Below are 14,579 nucleotides of genomic sequence, written 5' to 3' on the forward strand. Positions count from 1 at the left end.
GTATAAGCAATTTCAAACTTGTACAAAGGCATGATGAGGCGTTTTTCTGTTGACGCAGAACTATATCCGGCAGCTTCGCCATCGTTCACGCCCTGCGGAACTTAGCGCAAACTTTCACTAGTTTGTTTTTTTTCAACGAGATAAGCCTATTTCAAAGTGATAAAAGTTCTACTGTCCATGTTTTTACGAAAGAATTAGCATCATCCAGCTCAAAAAATACAACCCTGAACATGAAGGAGCATTCTATAGCCGCTATGTATTCACAAACCAAAAATTCTTAGTCGATAAATAAACCAAGAAAAAAGACATCTACCAAGTAAAAGCCCCAAAACAGGGTAGCGGCCCCGGGGCTAGTAGACCAGAAAAAGAAAAATAAGAACACTAGCCAACTACAAAACTCGCCTATTTGAAACGCGAATGCATTTCTTAGTCGGGGGTTCTCGTGCTCCGTCGGCGTGCGTCTGCATTACTCCAGCGCGAGCGCACGTGAGCGCGCCCCTCGTAGTTCTGCCTTCGTCGTCGTCGTCGTCGTCCTCCCGGCGCGGCGGACCCGCGCCGCTACAGTCGAGGGTTGTCGTGCTCCGTCCGCGTGCGCCCGCAGGTGTTATCTCTCCGCGCTCCTCCTCGCCTTTAGCAACAGCTGTGGCGCCCCTAGCAACCGGAGCGGGTGGTAGCTCGGGCGGGAGTAGCGGAGGGCAATGGGAGCGGAGGAGCGCGCTTGGGCGTGTGAGGGCGCTCGCATCGCGGAGCTCGGCGGGAGAGAGAGCTCGCGCGTGGGGCGGGCGTGTTGCGCGGGTCTCTCTCTCCTCTTCGCGTACCCTCTCTCCGCTGGCTGCGCTCGGAAAATGTATATAAATGCAGTGGAGCGCACGCCTCTCGCCGTTACTGCTTGCCCGTGCGCACTCATCGGTGCACCCAATGAATTCGCATTTCCGCACGATCCCCTTCGGGGAGGTGGGGGGAGTTTTTTTTTCTGCAAAAACTAAAACACTGCCTTCCATGCGGATGGTGCATTCTGACGCTGTTAACTGCCTTTCTGATACAATTCAGAACGGCAACAGAACACTTCTGCCCATGCTCAAATGTAACTCTTTAAAATTCTAAATAGCCAGAAACCCAATTACCGTTTCTCCAATAGCCTTGCAAGGTCCCCACATTACATTTCCCAGTGACGTAGACGTTGCTGATACGTTAGACACCGTTTCTGTGGCGCTTTTACAATCGCGCATGCACTCAACGCATCCCGTCGTCCAGAACCGGCCATACGAAGACGCAAGTCATCAATCGTTACTTTCACCAACGCGCTTGTTCCCAAAATTACCGCGTTCACCACCCACTGCCAAGAGTGCGCGGAAGCAGCGTCGAACTCCATGCCAGAAATACCTAATTGAAAATCTTAAGGCCATTTAAAACCGCGCTGCCAAATTAGCTTTCTGAGATAGCTCGTCATTCAGCAGTGTGAGAGAAATATAAAAACGTGCCGCCATCACTCCCCTCAGCCACCGTCAAAAAGTCTCTAGATTTAACCATTTACAAAAACTCACTACACGTCTCCACCGAGCAACTACTTCACAGCATGCATCTATCTTCTGATCGTAGAAGTAACTACAACAAAGTTCTATACTATTTCCCTGAAATTACGCTTTGCTCAGTCGTTCTTTATTCCAACTGCTAGAAGCTGGAACATTTTACTGTATAACACTGTAAATACTGCAGGAGAAGAAACATTCAAAAAGTCATTAAAGCACTTTCTGAGCCTGAATCACATGTTGTTTTTAAGGGCGAAGCTGTTTCGGAAATCGTAGTTGTTGGTGTGCGCAGTAAAAAATCCGAAGAAAATGACAAAGGCGCGCACGTGTGCGCAGGCTTCGGTGCTGCCGCTCGGCACCTAACAAAACCAAGAAAATGCCCAGCGCTCCTGTGTGCATGCCTCGCTACGACGGCCCAGCGTCGCCGGTGCGTATTTCTCAAGCCAAGCATACCCACCTAGAAGAATGGCCAAAATGTTGGTGACCGCCGGCAGTAAAAACCAAGAAAATGCCAAGTGCTGGTGTCCGCTTGCTCGTCAGGAATGGTCCAGCGGCCCCGGCGCGCCTTTGCAAGCCAAGCATCCGACTTTGGGGGAGTGGCCGAGATTGGCCAGCTAAGAAACTGCAGCGTTCGTCCTAATTGTAGCAACGCTTGCTCGGAACGACGAAGCCTCCAACGTTTACCGTAATCGTGGCAACACTTGCTGGATATGCGAAAGGCACTTCATAGCATACGCCCCTCCAACGTGATGTCCAACGGTTATCACGTCCAATAAACTGTAGCAACAACGTTGCGGCAGCGAAGAAGAAACAAATCGACTTCAGTTGTGCATTTGAACGTTTGTGAAGGTGGTGAAGTGTCCTACAGCTTCTCCGCCTTCACGCCTTACCCGTTGGTGTCAGCTTCCTTCACTCTTTTTAACTGGGAAGCTTTTTATTAAATCGTAATTTTTTGTGTCCGCAGTTCAAAATCCCTAGAAATCGCCGAGGGCGCACACACAGCATGGGCCTCGCGGCGAAGGCTTACCAGTTACCGAAACCAAAAAAAGAATGTCGACCTCTCGTATGCTTGCCTTGCGACGACCGCCCATTGTCCCTTGCCAGTGTTTGTCTAGCCAAGGTTAACAGCTCAGAGAGATTTACCGAGATTGCGGTGAGCGCCTTGCACGAAAAAATCCATGAAAATTCCGTGCGCTCGTGTGTGCCGGCCTCCAAGTGACCGCCCAGCGTCCCCGACGGTCATTTCCAAGCTCAGGATACCAATTAAAGAAGATTGGCCAACACTGGTGAAACCAAATACTCCAGCTTTCGCCGTACTCGCTCCAAAAAAGGAACAATCAAACGTTTACCTTAATCCTGGCCCCACTTATCACTTCAAAAAAAACGAAGGAAGCTCACGCTTATAGCAACAATGATGGAGTGAAGGTCGTTGCGGCCGCGAAGGAGAAGCAAAGCGGCTGCAATCATGCACCTAAACTATCGTGATGGCGCTGACGTTTGCGTACAGCTTGGTTAACTTCATGTCTTATGCATTAGTGTGAGCTTCCTTCATTTTTTACTTCAAACCGGGCTGTGATAACTTCGATACCGGCAGTCATGACGAAGAATCAGGCTTTATTCTGCGCTGACCAACACATATATATAGGACCGGCGTGACGTCGCCGGCCGGAACAGATAACAGCCAGGCGGCTAAACACACAGGGAAACCAACAGCGTCCGGCGCTATCGCCGCTCCTTGGCCGTCGCTATCACGTTACCACATCTCGTCCCTTCTTAAATGAAGGAATCATTTCACTAGCGGAAGTCCTCATGTCGGAAACGGTCTGGTAGCTTCCGCACCCTTGTGCTACGCCGAGGCGCTGTGGTGTCCACACTCTCCGGCGAACTTGCTACTACGTCGAGGTGTGCCGGAGTCACGTCGAGGTGTGCCGGAACCTCAGGAGCCGTTGTGGCTTCGACTGGAGCAGGGTCACTCGGTTCACTCTCCCGGCGTACGTGGCACCGGAGGCGAGGGGGCTGCAGTCGCGTGGTCCGGGCTCAAAGGCACCGGGGGTGCGGGATGAGGATGCTCTGGTGGACGGATGCGAATTTCGGGTCTCTCCATGTCGCATGCTCTTGCAGTGTCCGCATGTTGAGACCGCAGGTGATCAGCATGTACAAACCGGAACTAGTTGTGCCCTTTCACCACATAGGTCACCGCACTGACCACCTGAGTCACCACTGCTTCCTGCCACGACACATGTTCTCCGCGCACTGTTTTCACGTAGACGCGGTCTCCCACACAAAACATACGTTCCTCACCACGCCTTTTATCACGCTCTTCTTTCACATGCTCTTTCTTATCCCGCATAGCATGCCCAAAATCAGGTTTCATCAAACAAAGTTTTGCGCGTGGTTGCCTTTTCAAAAACAACTGAGCCTGCGAGTGTCCTGTGACACTGCTGGGAGTGTTGCGATATGCACAAAGAAATTTGTCAACGCGTTCTTAAAATGAGCTACGGCTATCCAAAGCGCTCTCTTCCAGCACTTGTTTAAGCAAAGCTCGCTTGATCGTCTGCACCATCCGTTCGGCTGCCCCATTCGATGCAGCATGATAACCAGGAATGCGAACGTGTTTCACACCATGAGCTACCAAGAAGTCCGCAAATTCGACGGACGTGAACTGCTGTCCGTTATGGCTTACTAATGTTTCTGGGAGTCCGTATGCGGTGAATGCGCCTCGAATGTTTGCAATGGTCTTAGTGGAGTCGCGCAAGTCATAGGCCACACTTCCACCCATTTTGAGTACGCGTCGACTAAGACCAAAAACAGGTTCACATCCTTTGCAGCAAAATCCACATGGACTCGCGACAAACATTTTGCTGGGTACGACCATGGGTGCAACTGTACCGGTTGCGCGGAGGGCTGAACTGCCTGACAAATCTAACATCGCCGGACATACTTTACAATGTCCTGGTCCATTCTCGGCCACCATACAAAACTTCTTGCGAGCATTTTCATGCGGCTGGCCCCCGGGTGCTGTTCGTGTAAAAAGTCTAGCACACGATCCCTCAGGCCATCGGGAATAATAACTCTCGAACCTCACGTTACACAGCCCTGTTCAAGCGACAGTTTCCACCGCCTGACGTAGTAAGGTTTCAAATCATCTTCGCATTCGCTAGGCCAGCCATTCAATGTGAACTCAGCCACGCGAGACAAGGTCAGGTTCTTTTTTGAGGCCTACGCTATCGCTTCCGCGGTTAACGGAAGGCACTGAAAAATGGCCAAACATTCGGATGGCTCTTCTGTGCTGCCATCTGCGCATGGGAGCACCGGTGAAATTTTTGTAGATCGAAAATCAAGGCAAGAGCCTCGCCTTCACACTCCGCATAGTTCTTTTCTGCCATACCGTTCGCGAAGCATACGCGATCGGCCGTTCGCCTTCAGCAGTCTCGTGAAAGATAACTGCACCGAGCCCGTATGCTGACGCGTCACAAAACATGCCTATCGGCTTTCCTAAATCGTAGAAAGTTAAGACGCGGGAGCTTGTGAGCAGCCGCTTCGTCGCGGCGAAGGCCTCTCTGCATTCCTTCGTCCAAGACCACTTTTCATGCTTTTTAGGAGCCTGTACAGTGGTTCTGTGACTGTCGAGACATTGTTGGGGACTTTCGCATAGAAATGTAGCATTCCCAAGTACGCCTTTAGTTCCGTCTTGGTGGTAGGCTAAGGGCTTGCAAGATTACCTTTTTCTTTGTGTCGGTAGGGCAGATTTCCTCTGCGTTTACGTTGTGACCCAAGTACGTTACGCAATCCTGGAAAAAGCGGCATATGCCTTCATTTAACTTGATATTGCAATTACGGAACCTTTCCAAGACACGCTCGAGTGTCTTTTGGCAATCAGCGGAGTCCGCACCTGACACTATGACGTCGTCTATGTAACATGCGAGATTCGGTATGCTAAGCCAGACTGTATCCATTAGAGCCTGAAAAATTGCGGGCGCACTGACCACGCCATACTGAAGGCGCTGGAAATCGAACAGACCTAAGCTTGTGTTAATTGTCAACAATGATCTGGATTCGGGACTGAGAGGAACTTGTTGATACGCGGACGACAAATCTAGAACGCAGAATACTTTGCCATTTGCAATGCTCGAGTACAAATCCTCTGGTCTCGGCAGGGAGTAATGATCGGTTTTTAACGCCGTGCTGATCGTTATTTTCTAGTCTCCGCATTTTCTGTAACTACCATCATTTTTCTGAATATTCACGATTGGAATTACCCAATCACTGCGAGGAACTTGCTCTATTGTGCCCTTCTCTACTATGCTCCGTACCAGTTTTTCTGTGGGCTCTCGTATTGCGAAAGGAACAGGTCTTGCACGGCAAAACACAGGTGTGCAACCTGTCAGGAGAAGAACTTTCGCTGCAAACCCTCGTAACTCTCCAAGTTCACTCGATAAAACAGAAGAAAATTTTTTTTCAGTGCCGGGACCCTGTCTTCGCAAGATATTTTCCCGATTACTCGCCAGTCCAGCTTCAGCCTTTATAGCCAATTGTGGCCCAGCAACACGGGAAGTCGTCTGCCTTCGTCTTTCACTACAACAACTGGCAATGTCACTCTCTGCTTGTTGTGGTGGACGGCTACTTCACACTGTTCCTTCAGCTGCAGCTGCCCTCCCGTATACGTGCGCAACGATACTTGAGACTGCGTGCACCTGACGTGCGGAAAAGTTGCCTTGTACACGCTTTGTGGAACTATCGTCACAGCTGGCCTGTGTCAATCTGCATCTGCAGCAGTCTGCCTTCTACCACCACGCTGACCTCGTAAGAGGAATGCGCGTTATTTCGTTTGCTTCGTCTAGGCTCATTTCTGCAAATTCCCTAGCTTGTCGCACCGGCGGGAACTAAACTCTTTGTACCAGCACTTGCAGAGTGGTTCTTGCCACATCGCTCGCATTAAATGTTCAGACGAGACTGACTAGGCTGACTAGTAGCGTCGCAGCCCTCCCTTTTCTCCCTTTGCCGACTCTTCAGAGAATGTTGATTGATTGATTGTAGGGTTTCACACACCGACGCAACGCAGGCGATGAGGCGCGCCGTATTGGAGGGCTCCGGATTAATTTCGACCACCTGGGGATCTTTAACGTGCGCCGAAATCTCGTACACACGGGCGTTTTTGCTTTTCGCCTCTATCAGAAAAGTGGCCGCAGCGGCCGGGAATCGAGCCTGCGACCTCGTGCTCAGCAGCGCAACGCCTTAGCCACTGAGCCACCACGGCGGGTGCCTTCAGAGAATGTATGTTGCCATCCGTAGCCTTCATTATGCCGAGTCTCGGGCTGCTAAGTCTCGGCCCAAAGAAATTTTGCATGCATTATCGAACTTCAGGTTTTCCTCGGTGAATAGCGCACGCTGGGTGTCCTCATTTCTTACCCCTGCCACAAACCTGTGTCGAAAAGCATCATTCAAAAACTCGCCGAAATCGCATTTCCTGGCTAGGTGCTTCAGTTCTACGATAAAATCTTCGACACTTTCTTGTTCTTGTTGAACACGCCTATGGAATTTGCACCGTTCAGCTATCACTGAACTCGAAGGACTGTAATGCGCCTGAAGCAACTGTTTCACCTCTGCAAATGTTTTGTTCGCAGGCGCGTCTGGCACAACCAAACTTTTGAGCACTTCATATGCTCCTGCGCCAATTGCAGCCAGAAACACGGGCAGAACGCTTTCCGGTTTTACATCATTAGCAATTATGAAAAGTTCGAAGCGCTCAAGGTACGAGTAAAAGTTCTGAGTTCTCGGATCACACTCGCTTAACTTGCCCAAATACGACATTTTGCAGATGCAAGGCACTCAAAAAGCCTGCGTTTGACGGCGTGGCTTACGACGTTGCATCATGGCGGCGTTGGGCCGTTGGGGTGACAAGGGGCGTTTCTTGACGGTCCGTTGAAGAACCTGTAGCACCGCTATCATCTTCTTCAGCGCCACCATCATCATCAGCAGATTCACCAGCTGACACGGAACACACTGGGCACCCGGAACACCTCTGACGGCACCCTCGTTCTACGCGCCTCGTCCTGTCTATGGCACAGCCAACTCAACCACAATAAACGTGGGCTCGGCCGCACCACCTCATCGGCCGCCTACAATTGATGACCCGGACAAGCGGCTTCGCCATGGCATCACACCGCTGCTTCCCCAGCCACATTGCGGACAACGGCACGCGACGAACGTCCATCGCCCTCCCAGACCTTCTCTTGCTGATTCCATTTGACTCCATCACAAACCACGCTGCATGGTTCGTCATCCTGGAGAGCCATTTTTATGTACATGACATCTGCTCCCCGGAAATCAGGTACCTCGTGACATTACAGAAGCTACCTGCTGACCTCGTGGAGCAGATCCAGCTGCCGGCCCCAGGCCCCAGTGCGTATGACGAATTAAAAGACACTGTCCTAAACCACTACGGGATGAAAACCCGGCAGACGACAATCCTAACAGAACGTGCAGCCGTTACCACCACCAGTCCTCCTCCGACACCGCCCTCGGCCCATGCACCCTCACCCTCACTAGGTGACGGGTCTGCTATGATGGGCGCGTATCTTGACCTTCCAGACCTCAGCGGCCTTCCGGACTTCTACACCCCTCGCTGCGACATATGGTTTGTTCCGCTCGAGAGCCGCTTTGTCATCAACAACGTAAGGAGCCAGCCGCTGCGCTATCACCTCGCAGCGACACGGCTAACTGACGGGCTCCTCGCGAAGTTCCGGCTCCCACCACCTGGCCCACAGACCTACGACGACTTGAAGAAGGCTGTTCTTAAGCAATATAGCGTCTCAGACAGTATTTGTCAATACATCAGCGATGGTTGTGATGACACGCCCACCTCGGTCACGCTCATGCCGACGCCATCCTCTACACCTCCACACCTTCCAATGCCTACTGTGCATACAACGTCACCGCAGTATTCAGTCTCGCCTTGTCAGGAAACGCCAGCGCCGGCTACGGCTTGCAGCGCTGCAGGGTCGGCCTTTAGCTTAGTGGAATCTGCGCAACACCATGCCGCAGCTCATCCGTTGTTGTGTCGGCTTCACCGACCCCAGCAAGTGTCAACTACTATGCCGCTCGTGGCTGTAAAACTTCTCTGCACGGCACGACTGAGAACCATCTTCATGAGCTCTGTACTCCCGGTGTACGACAGCCATCTTCCTCGCCTCAGGTGGCACAGCTTCCAGCAGCCAACGACAGATCGACGACGCCGGGAGTCGAAGCTACCTTCGAAGCACATCAGCTTGCTCTTGACAATCTTTACACCCTGGCTGTGAGGGCGATACCGGAGCAAAGATTGCGGGGCGCTTCTCCCAACAACCGACACCGAAAGAGGTATCCCATGACCAAATGCAGCCAAAAGACGCGTCAAAAGCTGGTCCCCAGACGTCGACCTATTCCATGCTCCGGAACATTGTTGGGTAGATGCAGTAACCGGAGCTCAGCCGTCTGTCTACAAATCAAACAGACGAAACCAGCTTGGAGGATGGGGATCCGACGTCATTGGAGTTCCAGCGCCGCTCATCAACGCAAGGCTCCGCTCTGCCGCCTCCCACCGCGGTTGCGAAAACTGCCAAGACAGCAACGAAGCCACAGAGCCCACACCGGGGCACAGTCAAGCCCGAACTCCGGTCGTCATTCTCATGCACCATGCTTCACCTTGTCGCTGTCCTTCCAGTTGCGCCTGCCGCTCGCTCTAACATCAACGGCAGCAGCCGCTTCGCACCCCGCAATGCGTCCGTGGCCGCACTACCAGCCTCGACCACCAGAGGTTGCCCCTTACCCGAACGCTACCTCGCCGACGACCAGGACCGTGCCCTTTACTCAACCCCGGCCACTAGACCACTGACTGCCCACGGACTCTCTTCCTGACTACGGACAAAATGTACACACCTGTACATAGTACATCGTTTTCGCACATTTCTCATACGAGCTACGCGCTAGGGGGGGAGCCCTGTAGCGCCGCTATCATCTTCTTCAGCGCCACCATCATCATCAGCAGATTGACCAGCTGGCACGGAACACACTGGGCACCCGGAACACCTCTAGAACGGCACCCTCGTTCTACGCGCCTCGTCCTGTCTATGGCACAGCCAACTCAACCACAATAAACGTGGGCTCGGCCACACCACCTCATCGGCCGCTTACAAACCCGTTGCTGGATTGCTGGCGTAATCCCAAAGAAGGTGCAGCATTTCGTCTGTCGCTCCGTCGGTTCGCAGTGCTTGGCTGCCTGCTCCCTTGTTACTGGAACACTTTCTTTTTAGGCTACGCGGGCCGTCGACAATCCTCGTCACCACATGTGATGACTTCGACACCGGTAGCCATGACGAAGAATCAGCCTTTTTTCTGCCCTGACCAACACATATTTATTTATATTTATAATACCTCAAGGGCCCCAGTCAAGGGGTGTTACATGAGGGGGTGGACAGTTCACAAACAGATGATTTGTTCGATGGCTTCTTTAAAATGGGCGATGCTGGAGTGGTGCACGATGTCAGCAGGAAGATCGTTCCATTCTATTGATGTTTGCACAAAAAATGAAGAGTGATGAGCAGTGGTATGCGCACGGGGTGGATAAACGGCTTTCGAATGGCTAATACGGCATGAAAGACGATGAGCTGGAATGATAACATGGTTTAGGTGCAATGCATGATAAAATTTATGGAACAAACACAGTCTTGAAATTTTTCGGCGTGACGCTAAGTTAACCATGTTAGCTTGAGATTTTAGTTCGGTGACGCTACTGTGATAGGAGTAGTCTGAATAAATGAATCTGGCTGTGCGATTTTGGATAGATTCAAGTGTTTGAATAAGAGAGATATGATGGGGATCCCAGATGGCACCTGCCTAGTCCAGCTTCGGGCGAACTAGTGTTAGATAGGTTAAGAGTTTAACAGAAGGTGGGGCAAGACGTAAGTTTCAACGGAGATAGCCAAGAACACGGTTAGCGTCATTAGTGATGTTCATTATGTGGGATGACCAGGTCAGATCTGAAGTTAGAGTGATACCGAGGTATTTACATGAATTAGCTGCTATAATTTCAGAATCAAACAGGAAGTATTTATTGGAGGAATAAGATTGACGGCGATGGAAAGAAATGACACAAGTTTTCTTTATGTTAAGGGACATCAGCCATTCTTCGCACCATGATTGAATCAAAGAAAGGTCAGACTGTAGGATGACAGTGTCGCTTGCATTGTGAATAGGACGATAAATGGCACAGTCGTCTGCGAAGAGACGAATGTTAGAAGCTAAGTTATTGGGGAGGTCGTTAATATAGATTAGGAATAGTTGAGGACCAAGGACCGTGCCTTGAGGTACGCCGCAGGTTACCGCGGACAAGGAGGAGCGATGGTTGTTAGCACAAACGAACTGCTTACGGTTATTCAAGAAGTCGCATATGCAATTAAAAACAAGACAATTAATGTTAAGACGTAAAAGCTTCAAAAATAATCTATTATGGGGAACTTCATCAAAGGCTTTTTCGAAACCAATGAAAATGGAGTCTACAGGTACGTTAATATCCAGGCTAGAACTCAGGTCGTTAACCACCAGGGCGAGTTGAGTGTCACGTGAAAGTCCTTTTTGAAAACCGTGTTGGTTAGGGTGAAAGAAATGTACTGAACGTAAAAAATGTACTATGCGGGAATAAATTATATGTTCCATTAACTTAGAGCATACACTTGTGGTCGAAATGGGGCGATAATGGGGCGATGGTAAGGAACGATCTTACCAAGCTTCCAGTCCTCCGGCACCACACCGCATGAAATGGACTGCTGAAATATGTATGAAAGAATAATGCTTGTTACAGGCTTAGTGTTTTTCAGTATTTTGGAATTAATTCCGTCCATTCCCGCGGATGTCGTTAGTTTCAATTCGTCGATTAGTTTTGCAATTCCGTATGAATCGAATGTAATGCCTGGCATGACCGGATAATCAAGGAATGGGGAGTCTGGAAGCGGGCTGCAAGATTCAGGGGTAAATGCGGAAGAGAAGGCAGAATTTAATACTTGAGGGGTAATATGATCTGGAATAGGATCACCGAGTTCATCAAGTAATGATAATGTGTTTGTGGGGTTGGGGTTAATGGCTCTCCAAAATTGTTTAGGATTATTGCGTAGCATATTAGGTAATGTAGAAGAGAAAAAAGAACGCTTAGCCTTCGCAGCAAGCGATTCAATTCCTTTGCTGCTCCGCGGTACCTGTTCCAAGCGCTCGCAGTGTTAGACAGTTTAGCCGAGCGATATAATCGCTTTTTCTTATTGTCAAGACGCTTAAGAGATGTGTTAAACCAAGGTGAAGACGCCCGTTCCGTAATTGTAATTGTGGGTATAAACCTATTGATCAAATCATGGATTTTGCACTTGAACAAAGACCAGTTAGTTTCAAGGGGGCGTTGGAAGAAGTCGTTTAAATACCAGTCGCAAAATATCGACAGTTCATTGTTAAAGGTGGCATAGTTACCCTTATCGTAGAGCGTGAGATTTTCTTGGAATGTTTTGGGCCTGGTAGTTGATTAGAAAACGAAGCGTGAAGTACAGCGTGATCACTTATCTCGGGGAGAGCAACTAACGATACAAGATTGCCGGGGTGTGACGTGAGAATGAGGTCAAGAATATTTGAAGAGTGCCCAGTAACTCGCGTTGGAAAGCAAACAAGTTGATATAAACCAAATGTTAAGCATGTGTTAACAAAGTCGCTTTCCATAGTGTGTTTAGATACCATGAGCGCGAGGTTAGACCAGTTTATTCCTGGAAAGTTGAAGTCACCCAATAAAATAACCGGTGTGTTAGGATGAGAGGCATTCAGAAAGTTAAGAGCACTGTGGAAATTAGCGATAAATGAAGCATCTGAGTTTGGGGGGCGGTAACAGACTCCAACGATAACCGGAGGATATGAATTTCTGCAGCAGACAAACAATAATTATAGGACCGGCGTGACGTCACCGGCCGGAACAGATAACAGCTAGACGGCTAAACACAAGGGGAAACCAACTGCGTCCGGCGCTATCACCGCTCCTTGGACGTCGCTATCACGTTACCACACGGGCCACCAAGGTTTTGTTTTCCCCAATCGGGCTAACAATGCGGTCTGTGCGTTGAACATTCTAGAAGTATTTACACACTTCTTGTCTAAATTATTGTGACATTTGTTTATCCGTTTTCAATGCTTTTTGGCACATCGCCCCTTGTATTTCCCAAACAGTTGTATCCCCGCCTGTCGTGTAGTATCCCTCCCCAGCATCTCTTGAGGCAAATAAAATATAATAAAGAAATATACAAAACCTGGTAAAGTTTTCTAAAGTTTACGTGTTTTTGAGCACGTCAAGTATGCTGTCTTACCAGATCCATGAAAGCAGCTTCGAGGTGGATTATGGTGATGCTTGGAGATTTGCTTTCTGTGTGCACATAAGCATTAATAAAGCCTCAAGACTTTTATGGAGAGAATTCAGTCTCTCCTCCACAATACATTACAAATGTTTATAACTTTCTTTCACCTGGTAGTATTTAAAACACAATTGTGCAGCGCTTGGCTCTATACTTCATACCACAAGCTGCACGCAGTATTGTAGAGTCTACATAGTTGTCAGTAAAGCGCCCACGTAGGGCGCCGAAGTCTCCGTGAAGGGGGTTTCGAAACAACATATCAGTCTCCCCTCTCCACAGGTGGAACGGCAAGCCACCGGCACTTATTCTGGCTTTCCTTTGCAGTGAATGACGGGCCCTCAGTGGGTGCTCTACTGACAGCGATGTAGTCTCCACAGTGATGTACGCAGATTCTGGTAGGAACTATAGATAGTACGCGGCGACCAAAAATCTCTAGGAATGCGTGACACTATAGGGCTGGTGTCAGAGCGTATGCGTTTGGATATCTGGTTCTTCATCGGTGGCACATGTTCCAGGCTCCACGATGCGTGGTGTCCTGCCGCAAGTCGTTGAGACTCCTCAGGTTGTCAATTTTTTCTCACAGACTTCTCCAGCGTTCACTAGAATGTCAGACTAAGTCCAGATGTCCTGAGAAATGGCCAGGTAGGAATTCTCCTGTAGGGCAAAAAAATTTGCTGCAGCTCACAATTAAACCTGTTCCGGGTCAAGACACCTAAACGTATGGCTTCTCTCCTCATTTGCCAGCTGCTCTTCCTAGGGGGCTCATCACAATTGTACCACTGCGCATACACGCCAGAACACAGCATCTCGCAAATGGAGCAACGTCACGGTAAAGTGCTCGGGTTAAGGAGCTTGTGTTTACCTTCTAGCGTCGACGGTGTTGGCTAAATGGCTACATTTTCCTGTCCTCAGGTAAACGTAGGGTGGTTGGAAAGATTCGGCCAACTAGAGGGTGCTATTGGACACTGGGAAGGATACGCTTTGCCCTTTGGGGGTATGCTACAGCCAATGGTCATGAGCTTCTAATGGGTATGCAGCCAACGAGAATTATGCCAACGACGAGAACAAAGCTCCAGGCTCGAGAAAAACGGACTACTATCTTGGAGAGATCGCTGCGCCTTGACCATAGCACCGGCTACTCCTCTCAGTGACTACCTAATCCAGTGTTAACAATCACCTTCTGAATTACCCCCGCAATGTGTCCCCAGCCCGAGAGATCCCAATGAAGAGTTGTCAAGATGTGTCCGCCTGCCCTTCCGTCCGACGTAGATCCAGGACCTTCGGCTCTTTGGCCAGTGTGTTAGTGTTGGGGCGATTGCCGCTTCCTCCGCCGTTACCCGACGACGGGTGCAAATTGTGATGGAGGTGATGGGTGTGGAGTTAGGGCTGAATATTCCTACGACAGCGTACGCGTCGTGATGTCTGTAGTCCGCTGCGTCTTCTTAAAGGCTTAAAGGGTTATGTCTCTGTCAATGCCTGTGCTTTTTGTTCTCTCCTGTTTTGTTGTGCACTGGGTGCATATTGCGTGGAAGAGGGTGGATGCAGAGGTGGGCATAAATGCTTCGAGGAATGGGGACTTTGGAATAAGTTATTAGCTGAGCTCGGAGATATACTCGGCCGACCTTTGGTTGTTTGC

The 14,579-nt window shown here is 49.9% G+C and overlaps 1 protein-coding gene across 1 annotated transcript; it reads right to left on the minus strand.

Moving 5' to 3' along the window:
• Window positions 1-6,827: 6,827 nt before the first annotated feature.
• On the minus strand, window positions 6,828-7,340 carry LOC144172964 (uncharacterized). The gene has a single exon (XM_077701557.1). It carries the CDS (start codon window positions 7,338-7,340, stop codon window positions 6,828-6,830), a length of 513 nt encoding a protein of 170 aa, XP_077557683.1.
• Between the last annotated feature and the right edge of the window lie 7,239 nt (window positions 7,341-14,579).

This window comes from Haemaphysalis longicornis, unplaced genomic scaffold (genome assembly GCF_048455015.1).
Source record: "Haemaphysalis longicornis isolate Haplotype H1 unplaced genomic scaffold, Haemaphysalis longicornis Haplotype H1 scaffold_28, whole genome shotgun sequence".
Taxonomy (NCBI): domain Eukaryota; kingdom Metazoa; phylum Arthropoda; class Arachnida; order Ixodida; family Ixodidae; genus Haemaphysalis; species Haemaphysalis longicornis.